Below are 20,889 nucleotides of genomic sequence, written 5' to 3'. Positions count from 1 at the left end.
TCCCTGGAGTCAAGGATTCTGAAGCTTCATCTGACATCCTTTGGGCATGTTTCAAGGAGAGACTGGTGCTTGGAGAGGGACATCATGTTCGGGAGAGTGGAAGGATGGCGTAGGAGAGGAAGACCCTCGATGAGGTGGATCAATTCTGTGAGTGGAGTGGAATGAATATGTTTGAGACAGTGAGGTTGGCACAGGATAGAATGGCGTTTAAGGCTCTTGTACATAGGGTCGCTATGAGTCGCTAATGACTCGATGGCACATAACAACAACAACAACGTTTCCATTGAGGTTCTTGTCTTCTAGCTCACTGACTCTATGCTCCATCTCTTCTCTTTTACATTTTTGTCACTCCAGCATGGTGGACACTTCTGCTTCTGCCATCAGTCTTAATATTCTGGATTGTATTTTCATGCATTTCTACTATTTCCAGTACTCTGTTGGCTTTACCCTCTCTATCTTGTGATGATTTTTTTAAAAGATTTTGTACCTATTTATCTATAATTTCAATCCCCCCCCCACTCTTTTGCCTTTTCTTCTGTAGTTGTGCAACTTCCTGCTCATCGGTCTATTTTTCTGGCTCCATGTCTCTGGAGTGTTTATTTTCTTAGTGGTTTCTATTGTTTTTCCCATCATTTGCACCTTTCCCCATAGATGTTCAAACAACTCCTCATCAATCTATTTCTTCTGGTTCTCTAACACTAGGGTTTTCCCTTTATTTGTGGCTTCCATTTTTTTTTCTTCCATCATTTGTACTTTCATTCATAGCTGTTTCGATGTCACCACATCAACATGTATCATCTGCCTTCTTGACTCTGGGGTATTCATGAAGTCTGCAATGCTTTCTGCTTTTATTCTGGAGAAGATTTCATTTGTTTTTTTCACAGTGTTTGAAGCTGCCTCCTGCTTTCACAACGTTTTTGAAGTTTTTCTTGATAAGTGTTAGGCAATTTCTATTGTGTCTGCTTATGTTGATGATGATTCTTGCCTTTATCGTGTTATTGCTTAGTTGCCAAGTTAAAATGTTCAATCAATGGGGTTAGCCACTCACTCCACTAGAAGTCCTTTCTGGTAAAATTTGTGTTTTCTAAAGTCCTCGATGTTCTCTCTGTTCTGCACTGCAGCCCTTCAATTATCTAGCCTTGATGTAGCCCCCTGTCCCAAATTCTATTGTCCTCCTTTATGAGACCAGGTGCTCTACTTGAGCAGTTTCTCATGCACCTTTTCTCCTGAAGCTTAATGTCTTCCTTTATTTCTGGAGTGGCATGAGATCAGAGATCTGGGCTGTCTGCTCACGCAGCTTGTGTGCACGGTGGGATCTCTAGTCAGCCCTCCCTCTCAGAGAGCTGAGAAAGCCTTTCCCTTGATTGTAGTTCTATGTCCTAAAGTCTCTTTTCCTGGTTGGCCCCTGCAATGGCCCTCAGAGGCAAGGATCACCAAATAGAGGGACCTATATCCTCAGCAGGAGTGGCATCCACTTCTTAAACATGTCTCTGGAGACTCTATGAACTTTGAGAAACCATGATAGTTTTAGAAAGGCTTCAGGGTTTTTGTTCATAGGGTCATGAATGTTCATGAGTCATTCTCAACTCAACCTACAGTAAACAACAACAATATTCTCAGTGAAGATTCAGTCCTGCCTCCTCACAAGTAATAGGGAGCACTTGCTATGGGCACAGAGCCCCACCTCTCTCACCTTTTCTCCTGCGCTATAAGGTCTTCCTTGTTCTCTGGAGTCCTCCATCATATTTGATGAGCAGTTTTGTTAACAACAGTATTCTTGGTTGGCAATTGTATTCTTTGAGTGTTTGATATATGTAATTCAACTGTTTTCTTGCTCACATGGTTTCTGCTGAGAAATTGGCACCTAATCTTACTTGCTCTCTTATAGGATACTTTTCATTTCTCTCTAGCTACTTTCAGAATTCTCTCCATATCTTGGGTTCTGGAAAATTTGACTGCGTTATTTTTGCCTTGGTGTTGTTCTTTTGAGGTCTGTTCTATACGGAGTTTGCTCGTCTTCTTGAATATATCTTCTCTCATTTTTCATTATACCTGGGAAGTTTTCTACTAGTAATTCTTCCACAACTTTCTCTGTGCCTTTAACTGCTTCTTCCTGTTCTGGGTTTCTGATTATGTGTATGTTATTCCTCTTGATGGTGTCCCACATTATTCTTAGGTTTTCTACTTTTCTTTCCTTTTTTATTCTTCCTTTTGTTTAAGCAATTCGGTGCTGAGAACTCTGTCTTCTATTTTGCTGGCTCTGTGTTCCATCTCTTCAACTCTGCTCATATGTTCCTCCAACATGTTCACAGCATCTGGAACATTGGTTCTCATATTCTGGATTGCAATTTCTTATTTTTCCAGAGCCTCTAATGCCTCATTTGTTTTATCTGCCTTGTCTTGGATCTTTAATTTTTTTTAAGTTCCTCTTGGCTTTTGCTTGCAGTGTCTTGTAATTCTATGAGTTTGTCTTTCACCCATTGAAAATATCCAATCATTGTTCTTTTGAATTCTGTGTCAGAAAGTTCCATCAGACTTTCTGGATTTAAGAAATCGACTGGTTCTCTGTTTTGATAACTTTTTTAAAATTTATTTTATTTTTTATTATTTTTATTAGTGTGTGTGTGTGTGTGTGTGTGTGTGTGTGTACAATCAAATCAGATCTGACTGGTACAGGAGGAGATCGTCCCTCCTTCCCCGGCAGAGCATCTGGTGGATTTGAACCATGCTCCTCTGGGATTGCAGTGCAGCTTCTTGCCACTAGGCCACCAGAGCTCCCCTGTTTTGATAACTGTTTTGGTGTGACATCTTGTTTTGGCTTTGTGTAGGGTGTGAGGTAGTCATCCATGTAATTGCTGTGGTACAGTTTTTCATGCCTGAGGCCTAAGCAGACCCTTGATCTGATAACCTTACCTCAGTACTTGACTGCTCCAAAAGAGGGAAAGGTGGCTCACTCTGCCTGATTTTTTTCTGTGATCCCTTGACTCAAGAGGAGACTTGCTTTATTTGGAGAGCTCAATACACTAGTAGGGAAGGGAAAGACAACGCATGCTGCCTTTCGTTCTTCCTCTCTGGTCCTATGGCAAAATTAGCTGAGATTGGGGGATATCAGCTATTTCTGTTTCTTTCTCTCTGGTCCTGCAGTTAAGATCTCTGGTGTGTACAGTTTGTTGTTCTCTGGTTGCAGCCCTCTCTCCTGAAGCTTGTTGTCCTCCTTGGTCTGTGGAGTGGTGCAGCCAAATTTCCTGACACTCCTCACTACTCTGAAGGAAAGAACCTATGAACCTTCTGCTCCAGAACCATATTCTGGTAGCTGCTAATAGCTGGAGTCTCTGAATTAGACTGTACAGCTGGAACAGCAGGATGTTGTCCCAGATAAAAGCAATTCCTTGCCTGGATTCTGAATATTGATTTTAGCCTCCTTTTCCCCAAGAGCCACAGCAACAGGGATTATACCTAGATGGGGTCCAAAGGGCCTGTAGCTCAAGTACTGGCTTTGGGAGGGCCCAGGGGTTCTGAGGTGGTATTTGGAAAGAAAATGGCTTCACCTGTAGAGATGGCATGTGAATTAGTAGCCTTTTCAGTCAGGCAACTGATGCAACTAGATGGGATCCAAAGGGTCTGCAGCTCGAATAGTGGCTCTAGGAGAGTTCAGGAGAACTGAGGTGATATTCAGGAAGGAAATGACATTACCTGTAGATATGGTGTGTAAATTAGCAGCCTTTTCAGCCAGGGAAGTGCCTCAGCTATGCGGGTGTCCAAAGGGTCCAATGCTCAGCTAGTTGCTTTCGGAGGGCCTAGGGGGACCAAGATGGTGTACAGTAAAGAAAGGGCTTCCCTGTAAAGATGGCGTGTGAAATAGCAGCCCTCTTGGCCAGGCAACTCCCTCGGCTAGGTGGGGTCCAAAGGATCTCACTGTAATTTCTTGAATCAATGATATAACTATTTCTCCAATCCTTTTTATCCTTGATTTCTTTGCACTATTTTATTGCTTTCTCATTTTAATTCCAGAACACTAATTCTCTACTCTACTTTCTTTTTTATATACTTATCTCTAAGTGTTTCATAACATTTTGTTCATTTTATATCATCGCTAATTCGTATAGCTCATCTCTAACTTGTACTTCATGTGTTACCTCCATGAAAATAGGTCCCAAACCTTCACATTTAGCTGCCCAACTAGACAGTTCTATTTCTGCCCTAACACTATATCACATTTAACAATTATAAAACCAAACTCAATTTCTTGCATTTCAATTTCACATGTCCATATCTGGTGAACGTTACTATCCCTGCTCCCCTAATTAGAGCCACCTCATAAAGTCCATACTCTAACTCTCCTAACCACTGTCACCAGAGAAAACTATTATGGGAGTGACGGTCATACAGTAATACCTTTATTCTAAAGACAAATAAGGGAGTTCTGGTGGTCTAGTGATACGGAGATATGCTGCTGCCAAACTGAAGGCACATTGTTCCAATTTACCAGCTGTTCTGTGGGTGAAAGATGGGCAGTTTCATCCTGTGCAACTTACTGTCTCAAAAAGAAAAAACACAACAAGCTGGAGGATGAGTTATGGATCTGTTCAAATTAAAAATACACAATAATAACAACACAGAAATAATACAGACTATGTTTATTGTTTATTATTTCTCCTTAGGATCCAAATCGTCTGTATTATGAACCAGCTGAGCTGAAGTTATTTGAAAACATTGAATGTGAATGGCCATTATTCTGGACCTACTTTATCCTTGATGGAGTCTTCAGTGGTAATGCGCAACAGGTAATGGATTACTGGACATTATCTTTCTAATAGGTAGGAGACAAAGTTGTGTCTAGTAGCTGAATGATCTGGACTAAGAGTCAGGAGACCTGGGTTTTCTTTTGACTTTTTTTCTACAACATTTACCTGTGTTTTATTGATATCACAAGAGTATTTGACTCTTCGTATCAGAACAAATTTTGGATAACATTGTAACAGAAAGAAAGCAACTGAAAATTAATACTTCTTTAACAATATCTTAAAAGGGACAGAAGGACACTCAAAGAAGGATGTCTTTTAGCTGGAGCCCTCATTCTCTTAGACTAGATGGCTAAGAGGTTGCTGTTGTTGCTAGGTGCCATCGAGCTGACCACAAGTCATAATGACCATATGGACAATGACTCTGAACCCTACTCTATCCTGAGCCAACCTCACCATTCCTGACACACCTGACCCCCTTGTCACAGTCACTGTGTCAGTCCACCTCACCCAGGGTCTTCCTCTCCTGCATTGACCTTCTATCCTTCTAAGCATGATGTTCCTCTCCAAAGACTGATCTCTCCTGGCAACATGCCCAAAGTATGAGATGGAGTTTCAAAATCCTTGCCTCTGAGGAACAACCTTGTTTCACCCTCTCAAAGTGAGATCTGTTTGCTTTTTGGGAATCCATGATATGGTCAATATTTTGAGGTAGATCTCCTTATCAAGTTTAGATCCTTTAACTATTGACATTTGCCCCTCCACCAAGCAGTCTATATGTGGGCAATACACCTCTCTTTTAACATAATAATAGGGTTTTCTGACCTTGTATCAATGATGATCTTTTTTAATGAATAGTAAGAAATAATTTTATTTTTTTAAATTTTAACTGAATTACTTATAGATTTGCACTGGATTACAGACTTTCTTCATTTCTTTTCCTTCTTTACATAATGTGCTGAATCAATGTCTCTTCCCTTAAAAGACAGTTCAAAACAGGAAGGCCAGTATTGAACAAATGGAGACATCACAAGACCCAATGAGTATTCGGGGCACTTCCAAATGTTCCCTCGCAACAACCTTAAACTTCGCTAACAGCTTGCAGGGCAGCTATCTTGAAATGACATTTCATGATGACCAAGCATCCAACCAATTAGGTGCCATCTTTTTTTCCACCCCTTTAATTGTGACACCCAAAAGGTGCATGCCTCACTTTTTTTTATTAATTTTAGTGAAAGTTTACAGAGACTTGGGATTTCCAGCCATTCATTGTTAAATTTTTCTCCCTGACAACCCGCTCCCCCCAAAATCACTGCTCTCCTTGAAAAGAAAAACTCTTTCATTGTTATGCAATCCGTCCCCCCAAGTTCACTCCACTATCCAGCCTTCATTCTGGACTTCTGGAATGACAAGAATACTCATTCATGTATCCCTTTTAAACAGAACTCTCCCTCATCTGTTTCAGTGCAATATACATCATTCTTCCCCTCCTTTACTGTCTTCTCCCAACCCCAAAGTCAATCCCTTTTTACAACAGTGGCCCTATGCAATATTTGTCCTTTTGTGACTGAGATATTTCACTCAGCATAATGTCCTCCAGGGCCATCCATTTTGCATAGTATCTCATGAGTTCCTTGTTTTTCAATGCTGCATGCTATTACATTGTGTGCATATACCAGAGCTTCTCTATCCATTCATTTGATGATGGGCACTTGGGATGTTTTCAGCTCTTTGCTATTACAAACAAAGCCGCAATAAACATGGGTGTGCATGATGTCATCTTTTTTCCCTTATTATTATTTTATACTGATTTATTTACAAAGTTGTAATACATTGTTTTTCACACAAGATCTTTCCCATTGCCTTCACCCCAAGCACACATCAAATTGTGCAACTTGTGCTTTTTCCACTCCAACCCCTGTCTCCAAGAGTAGTTTTTCTGGTGGCAGGTGGCAGAACTTCGTTTCTGTGATAACAACATTCTGAAGAATGGAAACGCTAGGACACTTAATTGTGCTCATATAAAAGATATACACAAGGTCCCAAAGGGGAAAGGGGCAGAGACAGTGGAAATGAGGATGGGGAGGGGCAAAATATCACGTGGTTGTAGAGTTGGGTGGGTGGAGGGTGGGGTGGAGGAATTAGAAAAGATCCTGAAAAGATGGGGTAATAGTAGGCATAGTTCAATGAACATTAGTTTTATCTTTTTTAATTAAGATTTTAATGAAAGTTTATAGAGTACTTGAATTTTCATTTATTCATTGTTGCACACTTTCCTCCCTGCCCACCCTCTCAGTTTGCTTTTCTCTTTGAAAAAAAAATTATCTCATTGTTGTGCAATTCCACCACCACCACCACCACCACCACCATCCCCAGAGCACTTTACCATGCAGCTCTTATTCTGGACTATTGTCATGCAAATAATACCTAATCTCACATTCTTTTTTAAGCAGTTTTATTCCTCATCTGTTTCAATGCAGTGTATATTATTAATCTCCTCTTTTATTAGTTTCCCCAAACCCCCATGTCAGTCCTATTTTATAACAGTGGCTTTATGCAATATTTGTACTTTTGTGACTGAAATATTTCACTCAGCATAATGTCTTCCAAGGTCACCCATTTTGTATAATATTTTATAAGTTCTTTGTTTTTCAATGCCGCATAGTATTCCATTGTGTGAACATACCACAGCATCTCTACCTATTCATTTGTTAATGGTTACTTAAGTTGTTTCCATCTCTTTGCTATTATGAACAAGCCAGCAATAAACATGGGTGTACATATATCTGTTTGGGTAGCAGTTGTGATTTCCTTAGGGTATATTCCCAGTAGTGGAATTTCTGGATCAAATGGTATTTCCATTTTCAACATTTTAAGAAAGTGCCATACCATACTGCTTTCCATAGTGGTTGCACCATCACTTCGCCTTTCTTTTCAATTTGTTGACTTCACTACGGACCATTGAGTAACCCAAGTATTGACATTGACTTTTGTTTCTCTGTTTATGAGATGAGACGCTTTTTTCCTTCCTCATTAAAGATGAAGATACCCATAAAGTACTTTGAATTTATTATAACTGCAAAGTACATTCACTTCTACTGTCATGTGGCATATAAATGTCTTTTTAAAACACTATGGTGAGGGAGGTCTGGTAGCCTAGTGGCAAGAAGCTGTGCTGCAATCCCAAAAACACACAATTTGAATCCACCAGATGCTCTGCTGGAGAAGGAGGAGCAATCTCCTCCTGTGCGAGTAGGATCTGATTCAACAGGACACAACAAGAAGAAATAACAAACAAATACCATGGTAGCATAATCATTAAATAAAAGGTACAAGGATGATGAGAATATAATTTTAGAGTCACCAGATAGAAAAACTTTATCAGTGACACATTAAAAAATGATAGAGACTTTAAAAAAATATCCTTGATTTAGACATGGATAAATATTATATATGGTACATTCTCCTTTTCAAAACTCTGAAGTTTGACACAGAGAGTGAGTGACACACAGACAGCAAGCAGGACAGTAGGAATCTGAGTGAGAACTATTATCAAAATACTTCGTTTGGGAGCCACAGGAGCAGCAAGCTGTGGGCCCCAGCAGGAGCCACCAGACTAGCCCTGGTGGGAGCTTCCAGACAAGCTACTGTGGCACCCACCAGCCAGGAGCAAGCAGGAAAACTGGAATTTGTCTGAGTTTTCATAAGCCTCACCAGACCCAGAGCCCCACTAGACCCAGAGCCCCGCTGGGCAAGAGCCAAAAGGCGAGAGTCAGACATCTGGAGTTTGAGTGAGGACCCTGCCCAAGCCCACCCAGACAGATGGAATCTGAGTGAGCTATCCATGCATGCTTGCCCTGCACCTGTTCAACCCTGCACCCCTGCCTCCACGTCCAGTCAACTAACTTGCATTTAATCTGGAGTGCTTTGATCTGACTTAGCTGCAACAAGAGGCTGCTCACACAGGCCCTGAACTGAAACTTCCCTTGGATCAGAAGGTCAGAGAGAAATACAGGCAGGGTAGCTGCCCCACCCTTTTCTAGATCAGTGACTTCAAATCAAGAACTTATCATCACCTCGGGCATGAAAAACTCTATCATAGCAATGTCACATAAAAAGCAGGCTACCATACCAGTGACACCTTTGCTGTTGTCACGCTCCACACATGTTTGCAGGAAACTGAAGATGCAAATAAGGGCTGAAGACTGTTACCAGGAAGATCCAGAAGGGACCGATCCTGTTTGATCTGAGAGCTTACTTTGCTCAAAAAGCTCCTAGCTGTGTTGTGACTTTGACCTGCAGACTAAGAGCAGGAGCCCTGTTTGCTGGCAGTAACATCGTCCCTGGGTGTGATGGCATGGAGAGTACCTGCTTAGTATGCATGGAGGCTTCTTCACGCTCTTTTCCTTAACAAGTTTGAGATCCATTCTTCTACAGGCCCAAGTTCAGAAGCTCTGGCCAGGCACCTAAGTGATCTCCAGCCCCAAAAAAACAAACAACAGCAACAAAACCCAAAACAAAAAAACCAACTCCCTTTATAAGTTGAAACACCTTCCTAGACTGAAATACTTCCAGATGTGCACCTGTTGGACTCCTGTGCATACCTCAAAAGCCCAGCTGTACTTGCCTTTCATCCAGGAAGCCTCCAACACTGCTGCCCTCAGCTGCCTTGAATTCTTGGTGTGATATAGCTGCTGTCTGGACTGATGCTTTCTGTTGTTGTTTCTGTTTCCTTGTGGAGATGTATTCCCAGCTAGACTTCCTTTTTCGTGCATGTCCTGGAACTTCTAAAGGAACAAGTATCCTGTCAATTAATTGCTTTACCATCTCTTTAACAGCTTTTGCATATTACTCTTTAAGCTCAGTTTAATGATGAAATTGACAGGCTTGGGTTCTGTTCTTGATTCTGTCACATCTCAGCTATGTTACTTCTTGCAAGTTACTTCCTTTTGTTGGGTCTTGGCCTTACCCAGCTGTCTAATTGGGAACGGCATGCATTAGATGAGTCTTAAGAGTCCTAAGGTAAAAGTTTTTGGAATTCCCAAGTAGTTCAGCTCTCTCCTGATCTATGTCCTACAGCCCTGAGACGTCCTAGTCCTGAGATGCCCTAGCCCTGAGATGTCCTAGCCCTGAGATGTCCCAGCCCTGAAGAGTCCCAGGCTAATGTCCTTCAGACAGGTACTAGCCTCCCTATGAGGAAATCTGGATTCTTGTCCAAAATTAGCTACTTCTTCACTGTATGACCTTGACCAAGTTACCTAATCTCTCTGAGTATCACTTGACTTTGTTACAAAAATATATCTGGTAGGGGAAAAATGATATGGTGAAACTAAACTATAACAGCAGGGGCTGTAAGAGATGGGTCTCTTTACTTTTTCTGTGCCAGAGAAGAAGGTGATTTGGCACAGCAGCCCCTGTAATTGATCATTTGAGGTATTTATCTTTAGCCAAATTTGAGGACAACTTTAATAAATGAGAATTTATTCACAGCAGCCATCACTGTGTCTCCAGCCTGACACAGAGAAAATGTCTGCAGATGTGATCACTATAAGCTCATATTTATCATCAACATAAAACCTGGACAACTATAATAAAAAAAGAATAAAAATGTGTTGTTTAATGGTAAAACAAAAAAGAAGCAGGCTCCCTCAAACCCTACACAAGCATAAAGTAAACTGTCACTCCCAAAAGGTGATACAGTAACAATGGATTTTGTGAAGTCAGAAAGTCTGATGGGATTTTCTGACACAGAATTTAGAAGAATAGTAATCAAGTGTTTCCAATGGGTGAAAAACAAATTTGAAGAATTACAGGACACTGCAAGAAAAACCCAGAGGAGCTTAAAAAAAAAACCAACCCAAAAACAATGCAGATGAAACAAATAAGGCCTTAGAGGCTCAGGAAAAACAAGAAACCACAATCCAAAATATGAGGACCAATGTCTCAGATGCTGTCAACATGATGGAGGGACACATGAACAGAGTTGAAGAGATGAAACACAGAACCAGTGAAATAGAAGATAGAATTGTCACCACTGATCTGCTTAAGCAAGGAGCAGAATAAAAAAAGAAAAAAAAAAGAGGAAAAAGAAGAAAATCTAAGAATAATTTGGGACACCACCAAAAGAAATAACATGAGCATCATAGGAATATCAGAACTGGAAGAAGCAAGTAAAGACACCAAAAAGTTTTGGAAGAATTACTAGAGGAAAACTTCCCAGGCATGATGAAGAATGAGAGAATATGTATTCAAGAAACTGAGTGAATACCATACAGAATAGACCCCAAAAGAAAAACACTAAGGCATATTATAGTCAAATTTGCCAGAACCAAAGATCAGGAGAGAATACTGAAAGCAGTGGAGAAACAAAGAGAGAGCAGATAAGAGTAAGTGCCGATTTCTCAACGGAAACCCTGTGAGTAAGAAGACGGTGGAATGATATATATCGAACACATAGAGAACACAACTGTCAACCAAAAATACTGTACCCAGAAAAATTGTCCATCAAGTATGAAAGAGAGATCAAGATATTCCCAGAAAAACAGAACCTAAGGGAGTTTGTAAAAACAAGACCAGCGTTGCAGGAAACACTCACTAAGAGAGATGTCTTTCTTACGGAAGAGCCACAGATGGCAGAATGAACTAAAGAGAAGAAAATGGAAGCTATTACCAATTTTTGCAGTCCGAAATTAATTGAACATGCGATCAAGATGCTCTGATAATTATGGGGCACTGGAACACAAAAGTTGGGAACAGGGAAGAAGGTTCAGTAGCTAGAAAACGTGGATTTGGTGACAGAAATGAGGCTGCACATTCAATGATTTATTCATTGCAAGTACTTTTTATAAGAAACACGAATGCAGGCTATGCACATGGATTTCACCAGATGTATGCAAAGGAATAAAATAAATTATATTTGTGGAAAGAATTATTGAAGAAGATCAATACGAACTGTGAAAACCAGGCCAGGTGCTGACTGTGGGACAGACCACCAACTACTCATATGCAAGTTCAAACTTAAGTTGAAGAAAATGAAATCAAATCCATGAGAACCAAAATTTGAGCTTAAGTCTATCCCACTCAAATTTTAAAACCATCTCAGGAACAGGTCTGAGGCCTTATGCACCAAGGAACATAGACCAAGTGAGCTGTGGGAGGATATCAAGAATATTGTCCATGAAGAATGCAAAAGATCATTATAAAGGCTGAAAAGGAAGAAAACACCAAGATGGATGTCAGATGAGACTCTGAATATTACATTAGAGCACCGAGAAGCCAAAGCTAAAGGAAGAAATCAAGAAATTAAAGAGCTGAGCAGAGAATTTCAAAGGGCAGCTTGGGATGACAGAGCAAGGACTATAATGAAATGTGCAAAGAGCCGTAGTCAGAAAATCAAAAGGGCCGAGCTCACTCAGCATTTCTTAAGCTGAAGGAGTTGAAAACCAAATTCAAGCCACAAGTGGCAATACTTATGGATGCTTTGGGTAGAGTGTTAAATGATCCAACAAGTGTAAAAAGAAGATGGAAGGAGTATATAGAGACACTGTACTAGAAGGAATCGGCTGATACAGAAGAGCCTGTGATGATGAAGAAGAAAGTTAAAGTTGCTCCGAAAGAATTGACAAAAAACAAGGCTCCAGGAGTTGACAGCATACCAACTGACATATTTCAACAAACAGACACTGTCCTGGATGTGCTCACTAAGTTGTACCAAGAAACCTGGAGGACAGCCAGCTGGCCAATTGACAGGAAAAGATTGATATTTTTTCCATTCCAAAGAAAGGTGACCAGAAAGAGTGCAGAAATTATCAAACAATATCATTAATATCACATGCAAGCAAGATTCTACTGAAAATTATCAAAAAATGACTTCAACAACACATCGATAGAGAAGTGCCAGATGTAGAGGCTAGGTTTTTTAAGAAGCCAAGGTACTAGGTATATTATAGCTAATGTTAGATGGATCTTGTCAGAAAGCAGAGAGTACCAGAGGAATGTCTATCTGTGTTTCATTGACTTTGGAAAGGCTTTTGACTGTGTGGATAACAACAAGCTCTGGCTGACTCTGAGAAGAATGGGAATACCAGAACATCTGATTGTGCTTATGCTAAACCTATACTTGGACCAAAAGGCAGTCATCAGAAGAGAGGAAGGAGACACTGCATGGTCCAAAATTGGGAAGGATGTCTACCAGGGATGTATTCTGTCTCCATACCTTTTCAATCTATATGCAGAACAGATAATTCAGGACGCTGGGCTGTACAAGGAAGAATGTGGCATCAGAATTGGTGGAAGATTGATTAGCAATCTGCATTGTGCAGATGACACAACCCTACTTGCTGAAATTGAGGAGGATCTGAAGCACCTTACTGAAGAAGGTCAAGGCTGGCAGCCTTCAATACAAATTGAAGCTCAACATCAAGAAAACAAAGATTCTCTCCACTGGGCCAATTGGCAGCATCAGTGTGGATGGTGAAGAGATTGAGATAGTTATCAGTTTTAGTTTGCTTGGCTCCACAGTCAACACTCTTGGTAACAGCATCCAGGAAATTAAGAGATGAAATGAATTGCATTGGGAAAGTCAGCTGTCAGGCACCTCTACAGAGTACTGAAGAGCAACAACAGCAGGCTAGACACTAAGGTGTGCCTGATCCGGCCTACAGTCTTTGCAGTTGTGTACTATGCATTGGAGAGCTGGACAGTGACTTGAGATGATAGAAAGAGAATTGATGTCTTTGAGCTGTGGTGCTGGAGAAGAGTGTTGAATATACCACGGACTGCTAGGAGATGGTGAACATGGACTGATCTTTGGAGTCAAGGATTCTGAAGATTTGTCTGATATACTTTCGGCATATTGTGAGGAAGGATCAGTCCTTGGAGAGTGGAGGGACAGCGCAGGAGAGGAAGACTGTTCATGAGATGGATCAATTCAGTTATTGGGGTAGTAGGAGCAGGTGTGTTGGAGACACAGCATAGAGCAGGCTTTAGGGCTCTTGTACATAGGTTCGCTATGAGTTGCAAGTGACTCGACAGCAAATAAAACCAACAACAATGCAAGGATGGTTCAACATAAGAAAAACAATGTAATCCATCACATTAACAAAGCAACGAACAAGAAATACATAATCCTATCAATTGAAACAGAAAAGGCCTTTGACAAAATCCAACACCCTTTCCTGATTAAAACACTCATGGGATAGGATTAGAGGTAAATTTCTTCAACATAGCTTGAAGTTTATATGCAAACCTGAGATCCAACATTGTTCTCAATGGAGAGAGATTAAAAGCATTCTCTTTGAGAATAGGAACTCTGCAAGGATGCCCACTACACCTCTCCTACTCAATATTGTATTGGAAGTCTTAACGATAGCATTAAGACAAAAGAAGGAAATAAGCGGAATCCAAATTGGAAAAGAGGATGTAAAATTATCTCTCTATGCAGATGATATGGTAGTATACTTATAAAACCCTAAAGACTCAAAGAGAAAATTACTGGACATAGTTGACCAATTCAATGAAGTATCAGGATACAAGCAAGATCAACACATAAAAGTAAATTGGATTTTTCTACAGTGACAAAGAGAATACAGAGCTAGAGCCAAGAAAACCAATACCTTTCACAATAGTAATCACAAGATTAAATGCTTGGGGGGAAAAGCTAACCAGATCTATCAAAGAAAATTACAAAACATTACTATAAGAACCAAAGAGAGACCTGGAGAAATGGAAGGAGATACTTTGCTCATGGATAGGAAGACTCAATATTGTGAAAATGACAATACTACCAATGGCATTTTACATGTTCAAAGTAATCTCAACACAAACACCAATTCCATTCTTCAATGAAATGGAAAGGGAAATCGTCAATATTATTTGAAATGGAAAGAGGCCCTGAATAAGCAAAGCACTCCTTTAAAAGAGAAACAAGGTAGGAGGCATCTCACTCCCCAATTTCAAATTCTATTACTCTGCTGTGGTGGTCAAGACACCATGGTACTGGTACATTGACAGATACATAGATCAATGGAATAGAATTGAGAATTCAGAAATCAGTCCACCTACCTATGGTAAATTGATTTTTTACAAGGAAATGATATCAGTTAAGTGGGGAAATGGCATATTGAAAAACTATCTACTGAAAGCTCAAGCAAGATCTACACCTCACTTCATACACACACACACACACAAAACAACCCTCAAAGTGGATCAAGGACGTAGTACTAAAATCAAGGACTATAAATTCTATTAGAGAAAAGCTTGGAAGAACTCTAGATGTCCTAATCCACAACATAACAGTCTTCCAAACATCCTTAAAAACTTATAACCAGGAGAGGATAAAATAGATGAGTGAGACCTTCTAAGAATAAATCCCCGATGCACATCCACAAACTTCTCCACCAGGGTAAAAAGGGAAGCCACACTGGAAAAAAAATATTTTGTAATGAGCTGTGGTGCTGGAGAAGAGTACTGAATATACCATGAACTGCTAGGAGAACGAACAGGTTTGTCCTGGAGAAGGTGAAGCCGGAATGCTCCTTGGAGTCAAGGATTCTGAAGCTTCGTCCGACATATTTTGGGCATGTTGTGAGAAGGGACTGGTCCTTGGAGAGGGACATCGTGTTTGGCAGAATGGAGGGGCGGTGAAGGAGAGGAAGACCTTCGATGAGATGGATCGATTCTGTGACTGGAGTGGTAGAATATGCTAGGTTGGCACAGGATAGAACAGCGTTTAGAGCTCTTGTACATAGGGTCGCTATGAGTCACAAGGGACAACAACAACAATAACTATTATAGAATAATATCATTGATATCACTTGCAAGTAAGATTCTGCTGAAGATTATCCAAAACCCCCTGGTTTTGGATAATCTTTCTCAACATAGAACTGCCAGGAAGTACAAGCTGGCTTTAGAAGGGGTCGTGGTAATAGGGATATTGTAGCTAATGTTAGATGAATCTTAGCTGAAAGCAGGGAGTACCAGGGGAAGGTCTATTTGTGTTTCACTGGTTATGCTAAGGGTTATGCAAAGGCATTTGACTGTGTGGATCGTAACAAACTGAGGCTGACTCTGAGAAGAATGGGAATTCCAGAACGCTTGATTGTGCTTATGTGAAACCTGTACTTGAACCAAGAGGCAGTCATCAGAACAAAGCAAGGAAACACTGCATGGTTCAAAATTGGGAAGGGTGTACACCAGGAATGTGTCCTATCTCCATACCTTTTCAACCTATATGCACAACAGATTATCTAGGAGGCTGCGCTGTTTGAGGAGAAGTGTGCCATCAGGATTGGAGGAAGATTCATCAACAATCTGTGTTATGCAGATAACACAACCCTGCTTGGTGAAACTGAGGAGGACCTGAAGCATTTGCTGCAGACAGTCAAAGACTGCAAACTTCAATATGGACTGAGACTCATTTATCAAGAAAACTAAGATTCTTGCCACTGGACCAATTAGCAGGATCATGATAGATGGTGAAGAGATTGGTACTGTTCACAGCCTTAGTTTGCTTGGCTTCACAGTCAACACTCTTGGCAACAGAAGCCAGGAAATTAAAAGACGTATTGCGATGGGAAAGTCTGCTATTAGGGACCTCTCCAAAGTACTGAAGAGCAACGGTTTCTCTCTGGAGACTAAGGTGTGCCTGATACAGGCCATTGTCTTTGCAATCACTTTGCATCAGAGAGCTGGATAATGAATAGGAAGGATTGAAGAATTGATGCCTTTGAGCTGTGGTGTTGGAGAAGAATATTGAGTATCCCACGGACTCCTAAGAAAACGAACAGGTTCATTCTGAAGAGGTTTAAAGCAGGCTGCTCCTTGGAGGCAAGGATTCTGAGGTTTCGTCTGACATACTTTGGACATGTTGCAAGGAGGTATCCGTCCTTGGAGAGGGACGTCATGCTTGGGAGGGTGGAGGGAGAATGCAGGAGAGGAAGACTCTCTATGAGATGGATTGATTCACTGACTGGGGCAATGGTGGTAGGTGTGTCGGAGACAGTGAGATTTGTAAGGGACAGAGCTGGCTTTATGGCTACTGTACACACAGTCACTATGAGTCGCAAGCGACTCAATGACAATAACAACAACAATAACATGTCAGTTAAGGGACTTACATCTAGAATTTATAAAATATTCAAGCAGCACAACAAGATAAAGGTAAACCATCCATTCGGAAAATGGGCACAGGATATGAACAGACACTTAACGTTACAGAAGACATTCAGATGGCGAACAAACACATGAAATGTTCTAAATCCCTAGCTCTAAAAGAAATGCAAATAAAAAACAACTATGAGATATCATCTCACCCCTGTAAGAATAGAAAAATTTAACAGAACAGCAAACAGCAAATGCTGGCACAGTTGTAGAGAAACTGGAAACCTTATTCACTGTTGGTGAGCGTGTAAAATGGTGCAATCATTACGCCGCTTTCTCAAAAAGTTGAAAATTGAAAAATCATTTGACCCAGTAATTCCACTACTGGGAATATACCCTAAAGAAACCATAACTTCCACCCAAGCAGATATATGCACACCCATGTTTATCGTGGCTTTGTTCACAAATAGCAAAGTGTTAGAAACAACTCAAGTGCCCATCAACAAATGAATGGATAGAGAAGCTGTGGCATATTCACACAATGGAATATATATGCCACAATGGAAAACAAGGAACTCCTGAATTATTATACAAAATGAATGTCCCAGGAGGACGTTATGCTGAGTGAAATATCTCAGTCACAAATACTTCACAATGCCACTGTTGTAAAGGAGGACTGACATTGGGTTTGGGGGCAAACTAAGAAAAGAGGGGATAAATAATGTATACTGCATTGAAACTGATGAGGAAAAGAGCTGTTTAAAAGGGATATATGATTAGGTATTATTGTCATGACAAGAGTCCAGAATGAAAGCTGCATAGTGGAGTGGACTGGGGGCGAGGAGGTAGATTGTGTAACAATGATTTTTTTTTACTTTTCAAGGAGAAAAGTGAACTGGAGGGAGAGGTGAACAGGGAGGAAAGTGTGCAGCAATGAATGAATGGAAATCCAAAGTCTTTGTAAACTTTCATTAAAATTAATAATAAAAAGCATGAAGTTTACTATGTTTGGTCATATTTACTTTGCCATCTCAAAGTATGAGAGTTACCTGTCTGATTCCTATGCATATCACCTTGTATGTGAACGAAAGAGAATAAAAAATAATGAGAAAAAACGGGGGTGGGGGGAAAAAACAACAGAGAAGAATAATATAAAATAGGCTGAGGAAAGGGGAACATTAGAAATTGGAGGGCACCTACAACCAGGAGAAGATAAAATAGATGAATGGGATCTTCTAAGAATCAAATCCCATCCAAAAACTTTTCCAACAGGGTAAAAAGGTAAAAAATATTTGGCAATGACATGTCAGATAAGGGGCGTATATCTAGAATTTATAAAATACTTGAGCACCACAAGATAAAGGTAAATAATCCAATTGAAAAATGGGCACAGGATATGAACAGACACTTCATCGAAGAAGACATCCAGATGGCCAACAAGCACATGAAGAAATCATCAAAGTCCCAAGCTCTAAGATAGATGCAAATCAAAACAAGTCAGAGTAGCAAAATTTAACATAACAGCAAGCAACAAATGCTGAGGAGGTTGTGGAGAAACGGGAACCCTTACTCACTGGTGGTGGGAGTGTAAAATAGTACAACCACTGTGGAAGGCGGTATGGCGATTTCTCAAAAAGTTGCAAATAGAGATACCATTTGACCCAGCAATTCCAGTACTGGAAATATACCCTAAAGAGACCATAACTGACATCTAAGCAGATATGTGTACATCCATGTTTATCGTGGCTTTGTTCACAATAGCAAGGAGTTGGAAACAACCTAAGTGCCCATCAACAAACGAATGGATAGAGAAGCTGTGGTATATTCACACAATGGAACATTATGCTGCACTGAAAAACAAGGAACTCATGCAATATTATTCAAAATGGGTGACTCTGGCGGACATTATGCTGAGTGAAGTATCTCAGTCACAAAAGGACAAATACTGCATGGTGCCACTGTTGTAAAGCAGGACTGACTTGGAGGTTGGGGGATACTGAGAAAGATGGTATACAGCATTGAAACAGATGAGGGTGAAAACTGTTTAAAAGGGATATGTGATTAGGTATTTTTGTCATGATAGGAGTCCAGAGTGAAGGCTGCATCATTTAGTGGACCTGGGAGGAGGAATTGTAAAACAATGAAAGAATTTTTCTTTTACTTTTCCAAGAGGGTAGTGTACTAGGGGGGAGGGTTGGGAGGGGAGAAAGTTGCAAAAATGAATGAATGGAGATCCAAAGTCCCTGTAAATTTTCATTGAAACTAATAATAATTTTTTTTAAAGTTAAAATAAAAGTCGACTGGGGAGGTGGAAGAGATGGAGGGGGGTAAATTGTGCAACAATGAATGAATGAAAATCTCACTTTTCTGTAAACTTTTGTTAAAATCACAATTAAAATTAATTTTTTTAATTTTAAAAAAAGGAATTTGAGTGCATGTACCTATATAGTCAGGGTGATGAGAAGCATTGTAACTCGTCAATTACTGTGAACTCATTAATTGAGAGTTATCTGAAATTAAATGGAAAGTAACAACAGCTGGGTGTAGATATAGCTCAATTTCCTCATGAGATGTGCCCATGCAAGTACATTTTTTGTTCTTACATAATTCAAAGTAATAGAGTGCATTTTCAGAATGAAATTGTGCATAAGTAAGGTGAAAATAATGTTATGTTCAAATTCTTCTCTTAATATGTTAAGAGAAAGTGCTATAATAAATACTATAATGAAATTTTCTATATATTTTAAACCATAAATTACAATGTTTTATCCTTGATAACATATAGGAAATTGCCAAAGACTGTAACTTTGACTTTAACATAAACTTAGTCGCGGGGTAAAAAGATATCTTTTAAAAGCCAGTATATCTTAAAGTTAAGATACTATTTCTTTTTTTTTTTAATTTTAAAATCATTTATTGTAAGATAATTTACAAATATCTTGCTGTCTTTAGTAATTTGAACAATGGACCAACAATCTTTCTGACAAGGAGAGCATTAAGCATAATGAAATGAGCTGGCTTAACTTTTCTTCTTTACCTCTTGTCTGAGGATGACACTTGATTTTCATTAATCCAGAGCTGCAGCACCAGAGATACTATTTCTAAAGTAGCACACAGTGAGTAAAACAGGCTGTAGGAAATAGCTAAAATTAAAAAAAATCAACCAAATACTAATAGTGTTATCATCTGTAAGATTGTAATCCCTTTGAAGATTAATTTTCCTGTTACATGAAGGTGATAATTATCCACGCCTCCTAATATGCATAATTAAAGCCAAACATTGCATATTAATATTTATGTATAATCAATGATATATTCATTGCAAATAACTTTTTTAAAAAACAATAACTATAAATGGTGACTGTACACATCGATCCCACCTAATGGAATACAGAGGAATCAGTTTGGTCAGTTTTATTTAGTTAACAAACAGGTGTAAGCTGTTTGGTCATTTTTATTTAATTAACAATCACTTGTGGGCTGGAAGCCTCTTGTTTAAACCAATTAGAACCCGATGGGTGGGCCTTTGTGATTAAAAGTTGGTTGGGCCTTCTGGCCAGGTCTCATGACTGATTTGATATTAGAGTTACAAACTAAATTGTTAGTTTGTTGTGCTTGGGGAGTAGATTGTTCTAGACAGTGTTTGTCTGTTAGTACTGAAAAAACTTGTGAATTTCTGTGATACTGGAAGCTATGCCCCTGGTGGGTCAAATACCACAACAATTACCAATGGTGGAAAGGTTTTAGTAGAGTTCCCAGATTAAGGAGCAGGATTGGCCATCCATTTCATAAATAACAGGCCTCTGAAAACCCTATGAACCAACAGTAGAGAGACACGGATAGTTACAGCAGTGGTGATAGAGCACAGACGGGAAATCTGTAGAAATGAGGAAAAATAATGGCAAGCATCCTTTAATAACTGGAACACGGAATGTCCAAAGCTTGAATATTGAAAAACTAGAAAAATTTTTAAATGACATGAAACACACGAACATCAACATTCTAGGCATTAGTTAGATGAGATGGATTAGCTTTGGTCACTTTGAAT

General features: G+C 39.7%; 1 protein-coding gene across 4 annotated transcripts in view; it reads left to right on the top strand.

Annotated features, from left to right (window-relative positions):
- PHKA1 (phosphorylase kinase, alpha 1 (muscle)) overlaps positions 1 to 20,889 on the top strand; it is a 742,463-nt gene that overhangs the window by 303,574 nt on the left and 418,000 nt on the right. For all 4 annotated transcript variants that reach the window (XM_006895993.1, XM_006895991.1, XM_006895992.1 and 1 more), the window contains one exon: positions 4,662 to 4,784. In XM_006895993.1, coding sequence (XP_006896055.1) covers positions 4,662 to 4,784 — 123 coding nt within the window. The remainder of the gene's footprint in view (positions 1 to 4,661; positions 4,785 to 20,889) is intronic.

Source organism: Elephantulus edwardii, unplaced genomic scaffold, assembly GCF_000299155.1.
Source record: "Elephantulus edwardii isolate Elephantulus edwardi_28Jun2011 unplaced genomic scaffold, EleEdw1.0 scaffold00178, whole genome shotgun sequence".
Taxonomy (NCBI): Eukaryota; Metazoa; Chordata; class Mammalia; order Macroscelidea; family Macroscelididae; genus Elephantulus; species Elephantulus edwardii.
This window is presented reverse-complemented; position numbering and strand designations above follow the sequence as displayed.